Source organism: Hypanus sabinus, chromosome 22 (assembly GCF_030144855.1).
Source record: "Hypanus sabinus isolate sHypSab1 chromosome 22, sHypSab1.hap1, whole genome shotgun sequence".
Lineage (NCBI taxonomy): Eukaryota > Metazoa > Chordata > Chondrichthyes > Myliobatiformes > Dasyatidae > Hypanus > Hypanus sabinus.
The window spans coordinates 9892514-9913557 of NC_082727.1; the positions used below are offsets into that span (position 1 = coordinate 9892514).

The 21044-nt window shown below is 54.8% G+C and overlaps 2 protein-coding genes across 4 annotated transcripts; both read right to left on the reverse strand.

Annotated features, from left to right (window-relative positions):
* Positions 1-9784: 9784 nt before the first annotated feature.
* Positions 9785-19068, reverse strand: LOC132379810 (uncharacterized). Its single transcript, XM_059948091.1, has 4 exons — positions 19050-19068; positions 17848-18076; positions 16136-16353; positions 9785-10993 (listed from the first exon to the last, which is right to left on the reverse strand). The coding sequence occupies exons 1-4, from the start codon at positions 19066-19068 to the stop codon at positions 10497-10499; spliced, it is 963 nt and encodes a 320-aa protein (XP_059804074.1). The 3' UTR covers positions 9785-10496.
* LOC132379320 (uncharacterized) lies at positions 12013-15809 on the reverse strand. Of its 3 annotated transcripts, XM_059947029.1 has the most exons (3): positions 14728-15796; positions 14413-14557; positions 12013-13176 (listed from the first exon to the last, which is right to left on the reverse strand). In XM_059947029.1, the coding sequence occupies exons 2-3, from the start codon at positions 14492-14494 to the stop codon at positions 12116-12118; spliced, it is 1143 nt and encodes a 380-aa protein (XP_059803012.1). In that variant the 5' UTR covers positions 14495-14557; positions 14728-15796; the 3' UTR covers positions 12013-12115. The 3 variants fall into 3 exon arrangements, with proteins under 3 accessions (XP_059803012.1, XP_059803011.1, XP_059803010.1); XM_059947028.1 differs by having other exon boundaries at positions 12860-14557; positions 14757-15809; XM_059947027.1 differs by having other exon boundaries at positions 12860-14557; positions 14728-15809.
* Positions 19069-21044: the final 1976 nt, after the last annotated feature.

The window sequence follows — 21044 nt, forward strand, 5'->3', positions numbered from 1 at the left end:
GGTCCTGACTGCTCTCTCCGATAGAGGACCTGAGTGCCCTCTCTCCGATACAGGACCTGACTGCTCTCTCTCCAATACAGGACCTGACTGCTCTCTCTCTCCGATAGAGGACCTGACTGCTCTCTCTCCGATAGAGGACCTGACTGCTCTCTCTCTCCGATGGAGGACCTGACTGCTCTCTCTCTCTCCGATACAGGACATGACTGCTCTCTCTGTCCGATACAGGACCTGACTGCTCTCTCTCCGATACAGGACCTGACTGCTCACTCTCCGATACAGGACCTGACTGCTCTCTCTCTCTCCGATACAGGACCTGACTGCTCTCTCTCCGATACAGGACCTGACTGCTCTCTCTCCGATAGAGGACCTGACTGCTCTCTCTCCGATACAGGACCTGACTGCTCTTCCGACTGAGGACCTGACGGCTCTCTCTCCGATACAGGACCTGACTGCTCTTCCGACTGAGGACCTGACTGCTCTCTCTCCGATACAGGACCTGACGGCTCTCTCTCTCCGATACAGGACTTGACTGCTCTCTCTCCGACAGAGGACCTGACTGCTCTCTCACCAACTGAGGACCTGACTGCTCTCTCTCTCCGATACAGGACCTGACTGCTCTCTCTCTCCGATAGAGGACCTGACTGCTCTCTCTGATACAGGACCTGACTGCTCTCTCTCCGATACAGGACCTGACTGCTCTCTCTCCGATTCAGGACCTGACTGCTCTCTCTCTCCGATACAGGACCTGACTGCTATCTCTCTCCGATAGAGGACCTGACTGCTCTCTCTCCGATACAGGACCTGACTGCTCTTTCTCCGATACAGGACCTGACTGCTCTCTCTCTCCAACAGAGGACCTTACTGCTCTCTCTCTGATAGAGGACCTGTCTGCTCTCTCTCTCTCCGATACAGGACCTGACAGCTCGCTCTCTCCGACAGAGGACCTGACTGCTCTCTCTCTCCGATAGAGGACCTGACTGCTCTCTCTCCGATAGAGGACCTGACTGCTCTCTCCGATAGAGGACCTGACTGCTCTCTCTCTCCGACAGAGGACCTGACTGCTCTCTCTCTCCGACAGAGGACCTGACTGCTCTCTCTCTCTCCGATAGAGGAACTGAATGCACTCTCTCTCCGATAGAGGACCTGACTGCTCTCTCTCCGACAGACCTGACTACTCTCTCTGATACAGGAACAGACTGCTCTCTCTCCGATACAGGACCTGACTGCTCTCTCTCTCCAATAGAGGACCTGACTGCTCTCTCTCCGATAGAGGACCTGACTGCTCTCTCTCCGATAGAGGTCCTGACTGCTCTCTCCGATAGAGGACCTGAGTGCCCTCTCTCCGATACAGGACCTGACTGCTCTCTCTCCAATACAGGACCTGACTGCTCTCTCTCTCCGATAGAGGACCTGACTGCTCTCTCTCCGATAGAGGACCTGACTGCTCTCTCTCTCCGATGGAGGACCTGACTGCTCTCTCTCTCTCCGATACAGGACATGACTGCTCTCTCTGTCCGATACAGGACCTGACTGCTCTCTCTCCGATACAGGACCTGACTGCTCACTCTCCGATACAGGACCTGACTGCTCTCTCTCTCTCCGATACAGGACCTGACTGCTCTCTCTCCGATACAGGACCTGACTGCTCTCTCTCCGATAGAGGACCTGACTGCTCTCTCTCCGATACAGGACCTGACTGCTCTTCCGACTGAGGACCTGACGGCTCTCTCTCCGATACAGGACCTGACTGCTCTTCCGACTGAGGACCTGACTGCTCTCTCTCCGATACAGGACCTGACGGCTCTCTCTCTCCGATACAGGACTTGACTGCTCTCTCTCCGACAGAGGACCTGACTGCTCTCTCACCAACTGAGGACCTGACTGCTCTCTCTCTCCGATACAGGACCTGACTGCTCTCTCTCTCCGATAGAGGACCTGACTGCTCTCTCTGATACAGGACCTGACTGCTCTCTCTCCGATACAGGACCTGACTGCTCTCTCTCCGATTCAGGACCTGACTGCTCTCTCTCTCCGATACAGGACCTGACTGCTATCTCTCTCCGATAGAGGACCTGACTGCTCTCTCTCCGATACAGGACCTGACTGCTCTTTCTCCGATACAGGACCTGACTGCTCTCTCTCTCCAACAGAGGACCTTACTGCTCTCTCTCTGATAGAGGACCTGTCTGCTCTCTCTCTCTCCGATACAGGACCTGACAGCTCGCTCTCTCCGACAGAGGACCTGACTGCTCTCTCTCTCCGATAGAGGACCTGACTGCTCTCTCTCCGATAGAGGACCTGACTGCTCTCTCCGATAGAGGACCTGACTGCTCTCTCTCTCCGACAGAGGACCTGACTGCTCTCTCTCTCCGATACAGGACCTGACTGCTCTCTCCGATTGAGGACCTGACTGCTCTCTCTCTCTGATAGAGAACCTGACTGCTCTCTCTCCGATAGAGGACCTCACTGCTCTCTCCAATACAGGACCTGACTGCTCTCTCCGATAGAGGACCTGAGTGCTCTCTCTCCGATACAGGACAGGACTGCACTCTCTCCGATACAGGACCTGACTGCTCTCTCTCTCCGACAGAGGACCTGACTGCTCTCTCTCTCCGATAGAGGACCTGACTGCTCTCTCTCCGACAGAGGACCTGTCTGCTCTCTCACCAACTGAGGACCTGACTGCTCTCTCTCTCCGATACAGGACCTGACTGCTCTCTCTCTCCGATACAGGACCTGACTGCTCTCTCTCTCCGACAGAGGACCTGACTGCTCTGCCTCTCCGACAGAGGACCTGACTGCTCTCTCTCTCTCCGATAGAGGAACTGACTGCACTCTCTCTCCGATAGAGGACCTGACTGCTCTCTCTCCGACAGACCTGACTACTCTCTCCGATAGAGGACCTGAGTGCCCTCTCTCCGATACAGGACCTGACTGCTCTCTCTCCGATACAGGACCTGACTGCTCTCTCTCTCCGATAGAGGACCTGACTGCTCTCTCTCTCTCCGATGGAGGACCTGACTGCTCTCTCTCTCTCCGATACAGGACATGACTGCTCTCTCTGTCCGATACAGGACCTGACTGCTCTCTCTCCGATACAGGACCTGACTGCACACTCTCCGATACAGGACCTGACTGCTCTCTCTCTCTCCGATACAGGACCTGACTGCTCTCTCTCCGATACAGGACCTGACTGCTCTCTCTCCGATACAGGACCTGACTGCTCTTCCGACTGAGGACCTGACTGCTCTCTCTCCGATACAGGACCTGACTGCTCTTCCGACTGAGGACCTGACTGCTCTCTCTCCGATACAGGACCTGACGGCTCTCTCTCTCCAATACAGGACTTGACTGCTCTCTCTCCGACAGAGGACCTGACTGCTCTCTCACCAGCTGAGGACCTGACTGCTCTCTCTCTCCGATTGAGGACCTGACTGCTCTCTCTGATACAGGACCTGACTGCTCTCTCTCCGATACAGGACCTGACTGCTCTCTCTCCGATTCAGGACCTGACTGCTCTCTCTCTCCGATACAGGACCTGACTGCTCTCTCTCTCCGATAGAGGACCTGACTGCTCTCTCTCCGATACAGGACCTGACTGCTCTTTCTCCGATACAGGACCTGACTGCTCTCTCTCTCCAACAGAGGACCTGACTGCTCTCTCTCTGATAGAGGACCTGTCTGCTCTCTCTCTCCGATACAGGACCTGACTGCTCTCTCTCCGATAAAGGACCTGACTGCTCTCTCTCTCCGATACAGAACCTGACTGTTCTCTCTCTCCGATAGTGGACCTGACTGCTCGCTCTCTCCGACAGAGGACCTGACTGCTCTCTCTCTGCGATAGAGGACCTGACTGCTCTCTCTCCGATAGAGGACCTGACTGCTCTCTCCGATAGTGGACCTGACTGCTCTCTCCGATAGAGGACCTGACTGCTCTCTCTCTCCGACAGAGGACCTGACTGCTCTCTCTCTCCGATAGACCTGACTGCTCTCTCCGATTGAGGACCTGACTGCTCTCTCTCTCTGATAGAGAACCTGACTGCTCTCTCTCCGATAGAGGACCTCACTGCTCTCTCCAATACAGGACCTGACTGCTCTCTCCGATAGAGGACCTGAGTGCTCTCTCTCCGATACAGGACCGGACTGCACTCTCTCCAATACAGGACCTGACCGCTCTCTCGCTCCGATACAGGACCTGACTGCTCTCTCTCTCCGATAGAGGACCTGACTGCTCTCTCTCTCCGATAGAGGACCTGACTGCTCTCTCCGACTGAGGACCTGCCTGCTCTCTCTCGCCGATAGAGGACCTGACTGCTCCCACTCTGATACAGGACGTGACTGCTCTCTCTCCGATACAGGACCTGACTGCTCTCTCTCTCCGACAGAGGACCTGACTGCTCTCTCTCTCCGATAGAGGACCTGACTGCTCTCTCTCCGACAGAGGACCTGACTGCTCTCTCACCAACTGAGGACCTGACTGCTCTCTCTCTCCGATACAGGACCTGACTGCTCTCTCTCTCCGATACAGGACCTGACTGCTCTCTCTCTCCGACAGAGGACCTGACTGCTCTCTCTCTCCGACAGAGGACCTGACTGCTCTCTCTCTCTCCGATAGAGGAACTGAATGCACTCTCTCTCCGATAGAGGACCTGACTGCTCTCTCTCCGACAGACCTGACTACTCTCTCTGATACAGGAACAGACTGCTCTCTCTCCGATACAGGACCTGACTGCTCTCTCTCTCCAATAGAGGACCTGACTGCTCTCTCTCCGATAGAGGACCTGACTGCTCTCTCTCCGATAGAGGTCCTGACTGCTCTCTCCGATAGAGGACCTGAGTGCCCTCTCTCCGATACAGGACCTGACTGCTCTCTCTCCAATACAGGACCTGACTGCTCTCTCTCTCCGATAGAGGACCTGACTGCTCTCTCTCCGATAGAGGACCTGACTGCTCTCTCTCTCCGATGGAGGACCTGACTGCTCTCTCTCTCTCCGATACAGGACATGACTGCTCTCTCTGTCCGATACAGGACCTGACTGCTCTCTCTCCGATACAGGACCTGACTGCTCACTCTCCGATACAGGACCTGACTGCTCTCTCTCTCTCCGATACAGGACCTGACTGCTCTCTCTCCGATACAGGACCTGACTGCTCTCTCTCCGATAGAGGACCTGACTGCTCTCTCTCCGATACAGGACCTGACTGCTCTTCCGACTGAGGACCTGACGGCTCTCTCTCCGATACAGGACCTGACTGCTCTTCCGACTGAGGACCTGACTGCTCTCTCTCCGATACAGGACCTGACGGCTCTCTCTCTCCGATACAGGACTTGACTGCTCTCTCTCCGACAGAGGACCTGACTGCTCTCTCACCAACTGAGGACCTGACTGCTCTCTCTCTCCGATACAGGACCTGACTGCTCTCTCTCTCCGATAGAGGACCTGACTGCTCTCTCTGATACAGGACCTGACTGCTCTCTCTCCGATACAGGACCTGACTGCTCTCTCTCCGATTCAGGACCTGACTGCTCTCTCTCTCCGATACAGGACCTGACTGCTATCTCTCTCCGATAGAGGACCTGACTGCTCTCTCTCCGATACAGGACCTGACTGCTCTTTCTCCGATACAGGACCTGACTGCTCTCTCTCTCCAACAGAGGACCTTACTGCTCTCTCTCTGATAGAGGACCTGTCTGCTCTCTCTCTCTCCGATACAGGACCTGACAGCTCGCTCTCTCCGACAGAGGACCTGACTGCTCTCTCTCTCCGATAGAGGACCTGACTGCTCTCTCTCCGATAGAGGACCTGACTGCTCTCTCCGATAGAGGACCTGACTGCTCTCTCTCTCCGACAGAGGACCTGACTGCTCTCTCTCTCCGACAGAGGACCTGACTGCTCTCTCTCTCTCCGATAGAGGAACTGAATGCACTCTCTCTCCGATAGAGGACCTGACTGCTCTCTCTCCGACAGACCTGACTACTCTCTCTGATACAGGAACAGACTGCTCTCTCTCCGATACAGGACCTGACTGCTCTCTCTCTCCAATAGAGGACCTGACTGCTCTCTCTCCGATAGAGGACCTGACTGCTCTCTCTCCGATAGAGGTCCTGACTGCTCTCTCCGATAGAGGACCTGAGTGCCCTCTCTCCGATACAGGACCTGACTGCTCTCTCTCCAATACAGGACCTGACTGCTCTCTCTCTCCGATAGAGGACCTGACTGCTCTCTCTCCGATAGAGGACCTGACTGCTCTCTCTCTCCGATGGAGGACCTGACTGCTCTCTCTCTCTCCGATACAGGACATGACTGCTCTCTCTGTCCGATACAGGACCTGACTGCTCTCTCTCCGATACAGGACCTGACTGCTCACTCTCCGATACAGGACCTGACTGCTCTCTCTCTCTCCGATACAGGACCTGACTGCTCTCTCTCCGATACAGGACCTGACTGCTCTCTCTCCGATAGAGGACCTGACTGCTCTCTCTCCGATACAGGACCTGACTGCTCTTCCGACTGAGGACCTGACGGCTCTCTCTCCGATACAGGACCTGACTGCTCTTCCGACTGAGGACCTGACTGCTCTCTCTCCGATACAGGACCTGACGGCTCTCTCTCTCCGATACAGGACTTGACTGCTCTCTCTCCGACAGAGGACCTGACTGCTCTCTCACCAACTGAGGACCTGACTGCTCTCTCTCTCCGATACAGGACCTGACTGCTCTCTCTCTCCGATAGAGGACCTGACTGCTCTCTCTGATACAGGACCTGACTGCTCTCTCTCCGATACAGGACCTGACTGCTCTCTCTCCGATTCAGGACCTGACTGCTCTCTCTCTCCGATACAGGACCTGACTGCTATCTCTCTCCGATAGAGGACCTGACTGCTCTCTCTCCGATACAGGACCTGACTGCTCTTTCTCCGATACAGGACCTGACTGCTCTCTCTCTCCAACAGAGGACCTTACTGCTCTCTCTCTGATAGAGGACCTGTCTGCTCTCTCTCTCTCCGATACAGGACCTGACAGCTCGCTCTCTCCGACAGAGGACCTGACTGCTCTCTCTCTCCGATAGAGGACCTGACTGCTCTCTCTCCGATAGAGGACCTGACTGCTCTCTCCGATAGAGGACCTGACTGCTCTCTCTCTCCGACAGAGGACCTGACTGCTCTCTCTCTCCGATACAGGACCTGACTGCTCTCTCCGATTGAGGACCTGACTGCTCTCTCTCTCTGATAGAGAACCTGACTGCTCTCTCTCCGATAGAGGACCTCACTGCTCTCTCCAATACAGGACCTGACTGCTCTCTCCGATAGAGGACCTGAGTGCTCTCTCTCCGATACAGGACAGGACTGCACTCTCTCCGATACAGGACCTGACCGCTCTCTCGCTCCGATACAGGACCTGACTGCTCTCTCCGATTGAGGAACTGACTGCTCTCTCTCCGATACAGGACCTGACTGCTCTCTCTCCGATACAGGACCTGACTGCTCTCTCTCCGATACAGGACCTGACTGCTCTCTCTCCGATAGAGGACCTGACTGCACTCTCTCTCCAATGGAGGACCAGACTGCTCTCTCTCTCTCCGATACAGGACCTGACTGCTCTCTCTCTCTCCGATACAGGACCTGACTGCTCTCTCTCTCTCCGATACAGGACCTGACTGCTCTCTCTCCGATACAGGACCTGACTGCTCTCTCTCGCCGATAGAGGACCTGACTGCTCTCTCTCCGACACAGGACCTGACTGCTCTCTCTCCCATACAAGACCTGACTGCTCTCTCTCGCCGATAGAGAACTTGACTGCTCTCTCCGATACAGAACCTGACTGCTCTCTCTCCGATACTGGACCTGACTGCTCTCTCTCGCCGATAGAGGACCTGACTGCTCTCTCTCCGATACAGGACCTGACTGCTCTCTCTCCGATACAGGACCTGACTGCTCTCTCTCCGATACAGGACCTGACTGCTCTCTCTCCGATACAGGACCTGACTGCTCTCTCTCCGATACAGGACCTGACAGCTCTCTCTCTGATAGAGGACCTGACTGCTCTCTCCGACTGAGAACCTGACTGCTCTCTCTCTCTCTCCGATACAGGACCTGACTGCTCTCTCTCTCCGATACAGGACCTGACTGCTCTCTCTCCGATACAGGACCTGACTGCTCTTTCTCCGATACAGGACCTGACTGCTCTTTCTCCGATACAGGACCTGACTGCTCTCTCTCTCCTATACAGGACCTGACTGCTCTCTCTCTCCGATACAGGACCTGACTGCTCTCTCTCTCCGATACAGGACCTGACTGCTCTCTCTCCGATACAGGACCTGACTGCTCTTTCTCCGATACAGGACCTGACTGCTCTCTCTCTCCTATACAGGACCTGACTGCTCTCTCTCTCCGATACAGGACCTGACTGCTCTCTCTCCGATAAAGGACCTGACTGCTCTCTCTCTCCGATACAGGACCTGACTGCTCTCTCTCCGATACAGGACCTGACTGCTCTCTCTCCGATACCGGACCTGACTGCTCTCTCTCCGATACAGGACCTGACTGCTCTTTCTCCGATACAGGACCTGACAGCTCTCTCTCTCCGATACAGGACCTGACTGCTCTCTCTCCGATACAGGACCTGACTGCTCTCTCTCCGATACAGGACCTGACTGCTCTCTCTCCGATAAAGGACCTGACTGCTCTCTCTCTCCGATACAGGACCTGACTGCTCTCTCTCCGATACAGGACCTGACTGCTCTCTCCGATACAGGATCTGACTGCTCTCTCTCCGATACAGGACCTGACTGCTCTCTCTCTCCGATACAGGACCTGACTGCTCTCTCTCCGATACAGGACCTGACTGCTCTTTCTCCGATACAGGACCTGACTGCTCTCTCTCTCCGATAGAGGACCTGACTGCTCTCTCTCTCCGATACAGGACCTGACTGCTCTCTCTCCGATAAAGGACCTGACTGCTCTCTCTCTCCGATACAGGACCTGACTGCTCTCTCTCCGATACAGGACCTGACTGCTCTCTCTCCGATACCGGACCTGACTGCTCTCTCTCCGAAACAGGACCTGACTGCTCTTTCTCCGATACAGGACCTGACAGCTCTCTCTCTCCGATACAGGACCTGACTGCTCTGTCTCCAATACAGGACCTGACTGCTCTCTCTCCGATACAGGACCTGACTGCTCTCTCTCCGATAAAGGACCTGACTGCTCTCTCTCTCCGATACAGGACCTGACTGCTCTCTCTCCGATACAGGACCTGACTGCTCTCTCCGATACAGGATCTGACTGCTCTCTCTCCGATACAGGACCTGACCGCTCTCTCTCTCCTATACAGGACCTGACTGCTCTCACTCCGATAAAGGACCTGACTACTCTCTCTCCGATACAGGACCTGACTGCTCTCTCTCTCCTATACAGGACCTGACTGCTCTCACTCCGATAAAGGACCTGACTGCTCTCTCTCCGATACAGGACCTGACCGCTCTCTCTCTCTCCGATACAGGACCTGACTGCTCTCTCTCTCCGATACAGGACCTGACTGCTCTCTCCGATACAGGACCTGACTGCTCTCTCTCCGATACAGGACCTGACTGCTCACTCTCCGATACAGGACCTGACTGCTCTCTCTCTCTCCGATACAGGACCTGACTGCTCTCTCTCCGATACAGGACCTGACTGCTCTCTCTCCGATAGAGGACCTGACTGCTCTCTCTCCGATACAGGACCTGACTGCTCTTCCGACTGAGGACCTGACGGCTCTCTCTCCGATACAGGACCTGACTGCTCTTCCGACTGAGGACCTGACTGCTCTCTCTCCGATACAGGACCTGACGGCTCTCTCTCTCCGATACAGGACTTGACTGCTCTCTCTCCGACAGAGGACCTGACTGCTCTCTCACCAACTGAGGACCTGACTGCTCTCTCTCTCCGATACAGGACCTGACTGCTCTCTCTCTCCGATAGAGGACCTGACTGCTCTCTCTGATACAGGACCTGACTGCTCTCTCTCCGATACAGGACCTGACTGCTCTCTCTCCGATTCAGGACCTGACTGCTCTCTCTCTCCGATACAGGACCTGACTGCTATCTCTCTCCGATAGAGGACCTGACTGCTCTCTCTCCGATACAGGACCTGACTGCTCTTTCTCCGATACAGGACCTGACTGCTCTCTCTCTCCAACAGAGGACCTTACTGCTCTCTCTCTGATAGAGGACCTGTCTGCTCTCTCTCTCTCCGATACAGGACCTGACAGCTCGCTCTCTCCGACAGAGGACCTGACTGCTCTCTCTCTCCGATAGAGGACCTGACTGCTCTCTCTCCGATAGAGGACCTGACTGCTCTCTCCGATAGAGGACCTGACTGCTCTCTCTCTCCGACAGAGGACCTGACTGCTCTCTCTCTCCGATACAGGACCTGACTGCTCTCTCCGATTGAGGACCTGACTGCTCTCTCTCTCTGATAGAGAACCTGACTGCTCTCTCTCCGATAGAGGACCTCACTGCTCTCTCCAATACAGGACCTGACTGCTCTCTCCGATAGAGGACCTGAGTGCTCTCTCTCCGATATAGGACCGGACTGCACTCTCTCCGATACAGGACCTGACCGCTCTCTCGCTCCGATACAGGACCTGACTGCTCTCTCCGATTGAGGAACTGACTGCTCTCTCTCCGATACAGGACCTGACTGCTCTCTCTCCGATACAGGACCTGACTGCTCTCTCTCCGATACAGGACCTGACTGCTCTCTCTCCGATAGAGGACCTGACTGCACTCTCTCTCCAATGGAGGACCAGACTGCTCTCTCTCTCTCCGATACAGGACCTGACTGCTCTCTCTCTCTCCGATACAGGACCTGACTGCTCTCTCTCTCTCCGATACAGGACCTGACTGCTCTCTCTCCGATACAGGACCTGACTGCTCTCTCTCGCCGATAGAGGACCTGACTGCTCTCTCTCCGACACAGGACCTGACTGCTCTCTCTCCCATACAAGACCTGACTGCTCTCTCTCGCCGATAGAGAACTTGACTGCTCTCTCCGATACAGAACCTGACTGCTCTCTCTCCGATACTGGACCTGACTGCTCTCTCTCGCCGATAGAGGACCTGACTGCTCTCTCTCCGATACAGGACCTGACTGCTCTCTCTCCGATACAGGACCTGACTGCTCTCTCTCCGATACAGGACCTGACTGCTCTCTCTCCGATACAGGACCTGACTGCTCTCTCTCCGATACAGGACCTGACAGCTCTCTCTCTGATAGAGGACCTGACTGCTCTCTCAGACTGAGAACCTGACTGCTCTCTCTCTCTCTCCGATACAGGACCTGACTGCTCTCTCTCTCCGATACAGGACCTGACTGCTCTCTCTCCGATACAGGACCTGACTGCTCTTTCTCCGATACAGGACCTGACTGCTCTTTCTCCGATACAGGACCTGACTGCTCTCTCTCTCCTATACAGGACCTGACTGCTCTCTCTCTCCGATACAGGACCTGACTGCTCTCTCTCTCCGATACAGGACCTGACTGCTCTCTCTCCGATACAGGACCTGACTGCTCTTTCTCCGATACAGGACCTGACTGCTCTCTCTCTCCTATACAGGACCTGACTGCTCTCTCTCTCCGATACAGGACCTGACTGCTCTCTCTCCGATAAAGGACCTGACTGCTCTCTCTCTCCGATACAGGACCTGACTGCTCTCTCTCCGATACAGGACCTGACTGCTCTCTCTCCGATACCGGACCTGACTGCTCTCTCTCCGATACAGGACCTGACTGCTCTTTCTACGATACAGGACCTGACAGCTCTCTCTCTCCGATACAGGACCTGACTGCTCTCTCTCCGATACAGGACCTGACTGCTCTCTCTCCGATACAGGACCTGACTGCTCTCTCTCCGATAAAGGACCTGACTGCTCTCTCTCTCCGATACAGGACCTGACTGCTCTCTCTCCGATACAGGACCTGACTGCTCTCTCCGATACAGGATCTGACTGCTCTCTCTCCGATACAGGACCTGACTGCTCTCTCTCTCCGATACAGGACCTGACTGCTCTCTCTCCGATACAGGACCTGACTGCTCTTTCTCCGATACAGGACCTGACTGCTCTCTCTCTCCTATACAGGACCTGACTGCTCTCTCTCTCCGATACAGGACCTGACTGCTCTCTCTCCGATAAAGGACCTGACTGCTCTCTCTCTCCGATACAGGACCTGACTGCTCTCTCTCCGATACAGGACCTGACTGCTCGTTCTCCGATACCGGACCTGACTGCTCTCTCTCCGATACAGGACCTGACTGCTCTTTCTCCGATACAGGACCTGACAGCTCTCTCTCTCCGATACAGGACCTGACTGCTCTGTCTCCAATACAGGACCTGACTGCTCTCTCTCCGATACAGGACCTGACTGCTCTCTCTCCGATAAAGGACCTGACTGCTCTCTCTCTCCGATACAGGACCTGACTGCTCTCTCTCCGATACAGGACCTGACTGCTCTCTCCGATACAGGATCTGACTGCTCTCTCTCCGATACAGGACCTGACCGCTCTCTCTCTCCTATACAGGACCTGACTGCTCTCACTCCGATAAAGGACCTGACTACTCTCTCTCCGATACAGGACCTGACTGCTCTCTCTCTCCTATACAGGACCTGACTGCTCTCACTCCGATAAAGGACCTGACTGCTCTCTCTCCGATACAGGACCTGACCGCTCTCTCTCTCTCCGATACAGGACCTGACTGCTCTCTCTCTCCGATACAGGACCTGACTGCTCTCTCCGATACAGGATCTGACTGCTCTCTCTCCGATACAGGACCTGACTGCTCTCTCTCTTTCCGATAGAGGACCTGACTGCTCTCTCTCTCCAATAGAGGATATGACTGCTCTCTCTCCGATACAGGACCTGACTGCTCTCTCTCCGACAGAGGACCTGACTGCTCTCTCTCCGACTGAGGACCTGACTGCTCTCTCTCCGACAGATGACCTGACTGCTCTCTCTAAGATAGAGGAACTGACTGCTCTCTCTCTCCGATACAGGACCTGACTGCGCTCTCTCCGATACAGGACCTGACTGCTCTCTCTCCGATAGAGGACCTGACTGCTCTCTCTCTCCAATAGAGGACATGACTGCTCTCTCTCCGATACAGGACCTGACTGCTCTCTCTCCGATACAGGACCTGACTGCTCTCTCTCTCCGATACAGGACCTGACTGCTCTCTCTCTCCGATACAGGACCTGACTGCTCTCTCTCCAATACAGGACCTGACTGCTCTCTCTCCGATACAGAACCTGACTGCTCTCTCTCTCCGATACAGGACCTGACTGCTCTCTCTCTCCGATACAGGACCTGACTGCTCTCTCTCTCTCCGATACAGGACCTGAGTGCTCTCTCTCCGATACAGGACCTGAGTGCACTCTCTCCGATACAGGACCTGACTGCTCTGTCTCTCCGATACAGGACCTGACTGCTCTCTCTCTCCGATGCAGGACCTGACTGCTCTCTCTCTCCGATAGAGGACCTGACTGCTCTCTCTCCGATACAGGACCTGACTGCTCTCTCTCTCCGATACAGGACCTGACTGCTCTCTCCGATACAGGACCTGACTGCTCTCTCTCCGAAACAGGACCTGACTGCTCTCTCTCCGATAGAGGACCTGACTGCTCTCTCTCTCCGATACAGGACCTGACTGCTCTCTCTCCGATAGAGGACCTGACTGCTCTCTCTCCGATAGAGGACCTGACTGCACTCTCTCTCCGATACAGGACCAGACTGCTCTCTCTCCGATTGAGGACCTGACTGTTCTCTCTCCGATACAGGACCAGACTGCTCTCTCTCCGATACAGGACCTGACTGCTCTCTCCGATAGAGGACCTGACTGCTCTCTCTCTCCGATAGAGGACCTGACTGCTCTCTCCGATACAGGACCTGACTGCTCTCTCTCTCCGATGGAGGACCTGACTGCTCTCTCTCTCCGATACAGGACCTGACTGCTCTCTCTCTCCGATACAGGACCTGACTGCTCTCTCTCTCTCCGATAGAGGACCTGACCGCTCTTTCTCTCTCCTATACAGGACCTGACTGCTCTCTCTCTCCTATACAAGACCTGACTGCTCTCTCTCCGATACAGGACCTGACTGCTCTCTCTCCGATAGAGGACCTGACTGCTCTCACTCTCTGATACAGGACCTGACTGCTCTCTCTCTCCTATACAGGACCTGACTGCTCTCTCCGATACAGGACCTGACTGCTCTCTCTCTCCTATACAGGACCTGACTTCTCTCTCTCCGATACAGGACCTGACTACTCTCTCTCTCCGATACAGGACCTGACTGCTCTCTCTCGCCGATAGAGGACCTGACTGCTCTCTCTCTCCGATACAGGACCTGACTGCTCTCTCTCTCCTATACAGGACCTGACTGCTCTCTCTCTCCGATACAGGACCTGACTGCTCTCTCTCCGATACAGGACCTGACTGCTCTCTCTCTCCGATACATGACCTGACTGCTCTCTCTTTCCGATACATGACCTGACTGCTCTCTCTCTTTCCGATACAGGACCTGACTGCTCTCTCTCCGATAGAGGACCTGACTACTCTCTCTCTCCGATACAGGACCTGACTACTCTCTCTCTCCGATACAGGACCTGACTGCTCTCTCTCTCCGATACAGGACCTGACTGCTCTCTCTCTCCGATACAGGACCTGACTGCTCTCTCTCCGATACAGGACCTGACTGCTCTCTCTCTCCGATACATGACCTGACTGCTCTCTCTTTCCGATACATGACCTGACTGCTCTCTCTCTTTCCGATACAGGACCTGACTGCTCTCTCTCCGATAGAGGACCTGACTACTCTCTCTCTCCGATACAGGACCTGACTGCTCTCTCTCTCCGATACAGGACCTGACTGCTCTCTCTCTCTCCGATAGAGGACCTGACCGCTCTTTCTCTCTCCTATACAGGACCTGACTGCTCTCTCTCTCCTATACAAGACCTGACTGCTCTCTCTCCGATACAGGACCTGACTGCTCTCTCTCCGATAGAGGACCTGACTGCTCTCACTCTCCGATACAGGACCTGACTGCTCTCTCTCTCCTATACAGGACCTGACTGCTCTCTCCGATACAGGACCTGACTGCTCTCTCTCTCCTATACAGGACCTGACTTCTCTCTCTCCGATACAGGACCTGACTACTCTCTCTCTCCGATACAGGACCTGACTGCTCTCTCTCGCCGATACAGGACCTGACTGCTCTCTCTCTCCGATACAGGACCTGACTGCTATCTCTCTCCGATAGAGGACCTGACTGCTCTCTCTCCGATACAGGACCTGACTGCTCTTTCTCCGATACAGGACCTGACTGCTCTCTCTCTCCAACAGAGGACCTTACTGCTCTCTCTCTGATAGAGGACCTGTCTGCTCTCTCTCTCTCCGATACAGGACCTGACAGCTCGCTCTCTCCGACAGAGGACCTGACTGCTCTCTCTCTCCGATAGAGGACCTGACTGCTCTCTCTCCGATAGAGGACCTGACTGCTCTCTCCGATAGAGGACCTGACTGCTCTCTCTCTCCGACAGAGGACCTGACTGCTCTCTCTCTCCGATACAGGACCTGACTGCTCTCTCCGATTGAGGACCTGACTGCTCTCTCTCTCTGATAGAGAACCTGACTGCTCTCTCTCCGATAGAGGACCTCACTGCTCTCTCCAATACAGGACCTGACTGCTCTCTCCGATAGAGGACCTGAGTGCTCTCTCTCCGATATAGGACCGGACTGCACTCTCTCCGATACAGGACCTGACCGCTCTCTCGCTCCGATACAGGACCTGACTGCTCTCTCCGATTGAGGAACTGACTGCTCTCTCTCCGATACAGGACATGACTGCTCTCTCTCCGATACAGGACCTGACTGCTCTCTCTCCGATACAGGACCTGACTGCTCTCTCTCCGATAGAGGACCTGACTGCACTCTCTCTCCAATGGAGGACCAGACTGCTCTCTCTCTCTCCGATACAGGACCTGACTGCTCTCTCTCTCTCCGATACAGGACCTGACTGCTCTCTCTCTCTCCGATACAGGACCTGACTGCTCTCTCTCCGATACAGGACCTGACTGCTCTCTCTCGCCGATAGAGGACCTGACTGCTCTCTCTCCGACACAGGACCTGACTGCTCTCTCTCCCATACAAGACCTGACTGCTCTCTCTCGCCGATAGAGAACTTGACTGCTCTCTCCGATACAGAACCTGACTGCTCTCTCTCCGATACTGGACCTGACTGCTCTCTCTCGCCGATAGAGGACCTGACTGCTCTCTCTCCGATACAGGACCTGACTGCTCTCTCTCCGATACAGGACCTGACTGCTCTCTCTCCGATACAGGACCTGACTGCTCTCTCTCCGATACAGGACCTGACTGCTCTCTCTCCGATACAGGACCTGACAGCTCTCTCTCTGATAGAGGACCTGACTGCTCTCTCCGACTGAGAACCTGACTGCTCTCTCTCTCTCTCCGATACAGGACCTGACTGCTCTCTCTCTCCGATACAGGACCTGACTGCTCTCTCTCCGATACAGGACCTGACTGCTCTTTCTCCGATACAGGACCTGACTGCTCTTTCTCCGATACAGGACCTGACTGCTCTCTCTCTCCTATACAGGACCTGACTGCTCTCTCTCTCCGATACAGGACCTGACTGCTCTCTCTCCGATAAAGGACCTGACTGCTCTCTCTCTCCGATACAGGACCTGACTGCTCTCTCTCCGATACAGGACCTGACTGCTCTCTCTCCGATACCGGACCTGACTGCTCTCTCTCCGATACAGGACCTGACTGCTCTTTCTACGATACAGGACCTGACAGCTCTCTCTCTCCGATACAGGACCTGACTGCTCTCTCTCCGATACAGGACCTGACTGCTCTCTCTCCGATACAGGACCTGACTGCTCTCTCTCCGATAAAGGACCTGACTGCTCTCTCTCTCCGATACAGGACCTGACTGCTCTCTCTCCGATACAGGACCTGACTGCTCTCTCCGATACAGGATCTGACTGCTCTCTCTCCGATACAGGACCTGACTGCTCTCTCTCTCCGATACAGGACCTGACTGCTCTCTCTCCGATACAGGACCTGACTGCTCTTTCTCCGATACAGGACCTGACTGCTCTCTCTCTCCTATACAGGACCTGACTGCTCTCTCTCTCCGATACAGGACCTGACTGCTCTCTCTCCGATAAAGGACCTGACTGCTCTCTCTCTCCGATACAGGACCTGACTGCTCTCTCTCCGATACAGGACCTGACTGCTCGTTCTCCGATACCGGACCTGACTGCTCTCTCTCCGATACAGGACCTGACTGCTCTTTCTCCGATACAGGACCTGACAGCTCTCTCTCTCCGATACAGGACCTGACTGCTCTGTCTCCAATACAGGACCTGACTGCTCTCTCTCCGATACAGGACCTGACTGCTCTCTCTCCGATAAAGGACCTGACTGCTCTCTCTCTCCGATACAGGACCTGACTGCTCTCTCTCCGATACAGAACCTGACTGCTCTCTCTCCGATACAGGACCTGACTGCTCTCTCCGATACAGGATCTGACCGCTCTCTCTCTCCGATACAGGACCTGACCGCTCTCTCTCTCCGATAAAGGACCTGACTGCTCTCACTCCGATAAAGGACCTGACTGCTCTCTCTCCGATACAGGACCTGACTGCTCTCACTCTCCTATACAGGACCTGACTGCTCTCACTCCGATAAAGGACCTGACCGCTCTCTCTCCGATACAGGACCTGACCGCTCTCTCTCTCTCCGATACAGGACCTGACTGCTCTCTCTCTCCGATACAGGACCTGACTGCTCTCTCCGATACAGGACCTGACTGCTCTCTCTCCGATACAGGACCTGACTGCTCTCTCTCTTTCCGATAGAGGACCTGACTGCTCTCTCTCTCCAATAGAGGATATGACTGCTCTCTCTCCGATACAGGACCTGACTGCTCTCTCTCCGACAGAGGACCTGACTGCTCTCTCTCCGACTGAGGACCTGACTGCTCTCTCTCCGACAGATGACCTGACTGCTCTCTCTAAGATAGAGGACCTGACTGCTCTCTCTCTCCGATACAGGACCTGACTGCGCTCTCTCCGATACAGGACCTGACTGCTCTCTCTCCGATAGAGGACCTGACTGCTCTCTCTCTCCAATAGAGGACATGACTGCTCTCTCTCCGATACAGGACCTGACTGCTCTCTCTCCGATACAGGACCTGACTGCTCTCTCTCTCCGATACAGGACCTGACTGCTCTCTCTCTCCGATACAGGACCTGACTGCTCTCTCTCCAATACAGGACCTGACTGCTCTCTCTCCGATACAGGACCTGACTGCTCTCTCTCTCCGATACAGGACCTGACTGCTCTGTCTCTCCGATACAGGACCTGACTGCTCTCTCTCTCCGATACAGGACCTGACTGCTCTCTCTCTCCGATAGAGGACCTGACTGCTCTCTCTCCGATACAGGACCTGACTGCTCTCTCTCTCCGATACAGGACCTGACTGCTCTCTCCGATACAGGACCTGACTGCTCTCTCTCCGAAACAGGACCTGACTGCTCTCTCTCCGATAGAGGACCTGACTGCTCTCTCTCTCCGATACAGGACCTGACTGCTCTCTCTCCGATAGAGGACCTGACTGCTCTCTCTCCGATAGAGGACCTGACTGCACTCTCTCTCCGATACAGGACCAGACTGCTCTCTCTCCGATTGAGGACCTGACTGTTCTCTCTCCGATACAGGACCAGACTGCTCTCTCTCCGATACAGGACCTGACTGCTCTCTCCGATAGAGGACCTGACTGCTCTCTCTCTCCGATAGAGGACCTGACTGCTCTCTCCGATACAGGACCTGACTGCTCTCTCTCTCCGATGGAGGACCTGACTGCTCTCTCTCTCCGATACAGGACCTGACTGCTCTCTCTCTCCGATACAGGACCTGACTGCTCTCTCTCTCTCCGATAGAGGACCTGACCGCTCTTTCTCTCTCCGATACAGGACCTGACTGCTCTCTCTCCGATACATGACCTGACTGCACTCTCTCCGATACAGGACCTGACTGCTCTCTCTCTCCTATACAGGACCTGACTGCTCTCTCTCTCCTATACAGGACCTGACTGCTCTCTCTCCGATACAGGACCTGACTGCTCTCTCTCCGATAGAGGACCTGACTGCTCTCACTCTCCGATACAGGACCTGACTGCTCTCTCTCTCCTATACAGGACCTGACTGCTCTCTCCGATACAGGACCTGACTGCTCTCACTCTCCTATACAGGACCTGACTGCTCTCTCTCCGATACAGGACCTGACTACTCTCTCTCTCCGATACAGGACCTGACTGCTCTCTCTCGCCGATAGAGGACCTGACTGCTCTCTCTCTCCGATACAGGACCTGACTGCTCTCTCTCTCCTATACAGGACCTGACTGCTCTCTCTCTCCGATACAGGACCTGACTGCTCTCTCTCCGATACAGGACCTGACTGCTCTCTCTCTCCGATACATGACCTGACTGCTCTCTCTTTCCGATACATGACCTGACTGCTCTCTCTCTTTCCGATACAGGACCTGACTGCTCTCTCTCCGATAGAGGACCTGACTACTCTCTCTCTCCGATACAGGACCTGACTACTCTCTCTCTCCGATACAGGACCTGACTGCTCTCTCTCTCCGATACAGGACCTGACTGCTCTCTCTCTCCGACAGAGGACCTGACTGCTCTCTCTCTCCGACAGAGGACCTGACTGCTCTCTCACCGATACAGGACCTGACTGCTCTCTCTCTCCGATACAGGACCTGACTGCTCTCTCTCCGATACAGGACCTGACTGCTCTCTCTCCGATAGAGGACCTGACTGCTCTCTCTCCGATACAGGACCTGAATGCTCTCTCTCTCCGATACAGGACCTGACTGCTCTCTCTCTCCGATACAGGACCTGAATGCTCTCTCTCTCCGATACAGGACCTGACTGCTCTCTCTCCGATACAGGACCTGAATGCTCTCTCTCTCTGATACAGGACCTGACTGCTCTCTCTCTCCGATACAGGACCTGATTGCTCTCTCTCTCCTATACAGGACCTGACTGCTCTCTCTCCAATACAGGACCTAACTGCTCTCTCTCCGATACAGGACCTAACTGCTCTCTCTCCGATAGAGGACCTGACTGCTCTCTCTCCGATACAGGACCTGACCGCTCTCTCTCTTTCCGATACAGGACCTGACTGCTCTCTCTCCGATAGAGGACCTGACTGCTCTCTCTCTCCGATACAGGACCTGACTGCTCTCTCTCCGATACAGGACCTGACTACTCTCTCTCTCCGATACAGGACCTGACTGCTCTCTCTCCGATACAGGACCTGACTGCTCTCTCTCTCCGATAGAGGACCTGACTGCTCTCTCTCTCCGATAGAGGACCTGACTGCTCTCTCTCCGATACAGGACCTGACTACTCTCTCTCTCCGATACAGGACCTGACTGCTCTGTCTCCGATACAGGACCTGACTGCTCTCTCTCCGATACAGGACCTGACTGCTCTCTCTCTTTCCGATACAGGACCTGACTGCTCCCTCTCCGATAGAGGACCTGACAGCTCTCTCTCTGATAGAGGACCTGACTGCTCTCTCTCTCTCTCTGATAGAGGACCTGACTGCTCTCTCTCTCTCTCCGATACAGGACCTGACTGCTCTCTCTCTCCGATACAGGACCTGACTGCTCCCTCTCCGATAGAGGACCTGACAGCTCTCTCTCTGATCGAGGACCTGACAGCTCTCTCTCTGATAGAGGACCTGACTGCACTCTCTCTCTCTCCGATACAGGACCTGACTGCTCTCTCTCTTTCCGATACAGGACCTGACTGCTCCCTCTCCGATAGAGGACCTGACAGCTCTCTCTCTGATAGAGGACCTGACTGCTCTCTCTCTCTCTCCGATACAGGACCTGACTGCTCTCTCTCCGATACAGGACCTGACTGCTCTTTCTCCGATACAGGACCTGACTGCTCTC

Excerpts from the sequence above, each read along its gene's own strand:
- LOC132379320 (XM_059947028.1), bottom strand. The coding sequence starts at position 14,782 with ATGTATCGGAAAGAGAGAGCAGTCAG. Across the intron at positions 14,558-14,756 it reads CGGAAAGAGAGAGCAGTCAG|GTCCTGTATCGGAAAGAGAG; the intron begins GTCATGTATCGG and ends GAGAGCAGTCAG.
- LOC132379810 (XM_059948091.1), bottom strand. Across the intron at positions 16,354-17,847 it reads GTATCGGAGAGAGCAGTCAG|GTCCTGTATCGGAGAGAGAG; the intron begins GTCCTGTATCGG and ends GAGAGCAGTCAG. Across the intron at positions 10,994-16,135 it reads GTCGGAGAGAGAGCAGTCAG|GTCTTGTATGGGAGAGAGAG; the intron begins GTCCTCTATCGG and ends GAGAGCAGTCAG.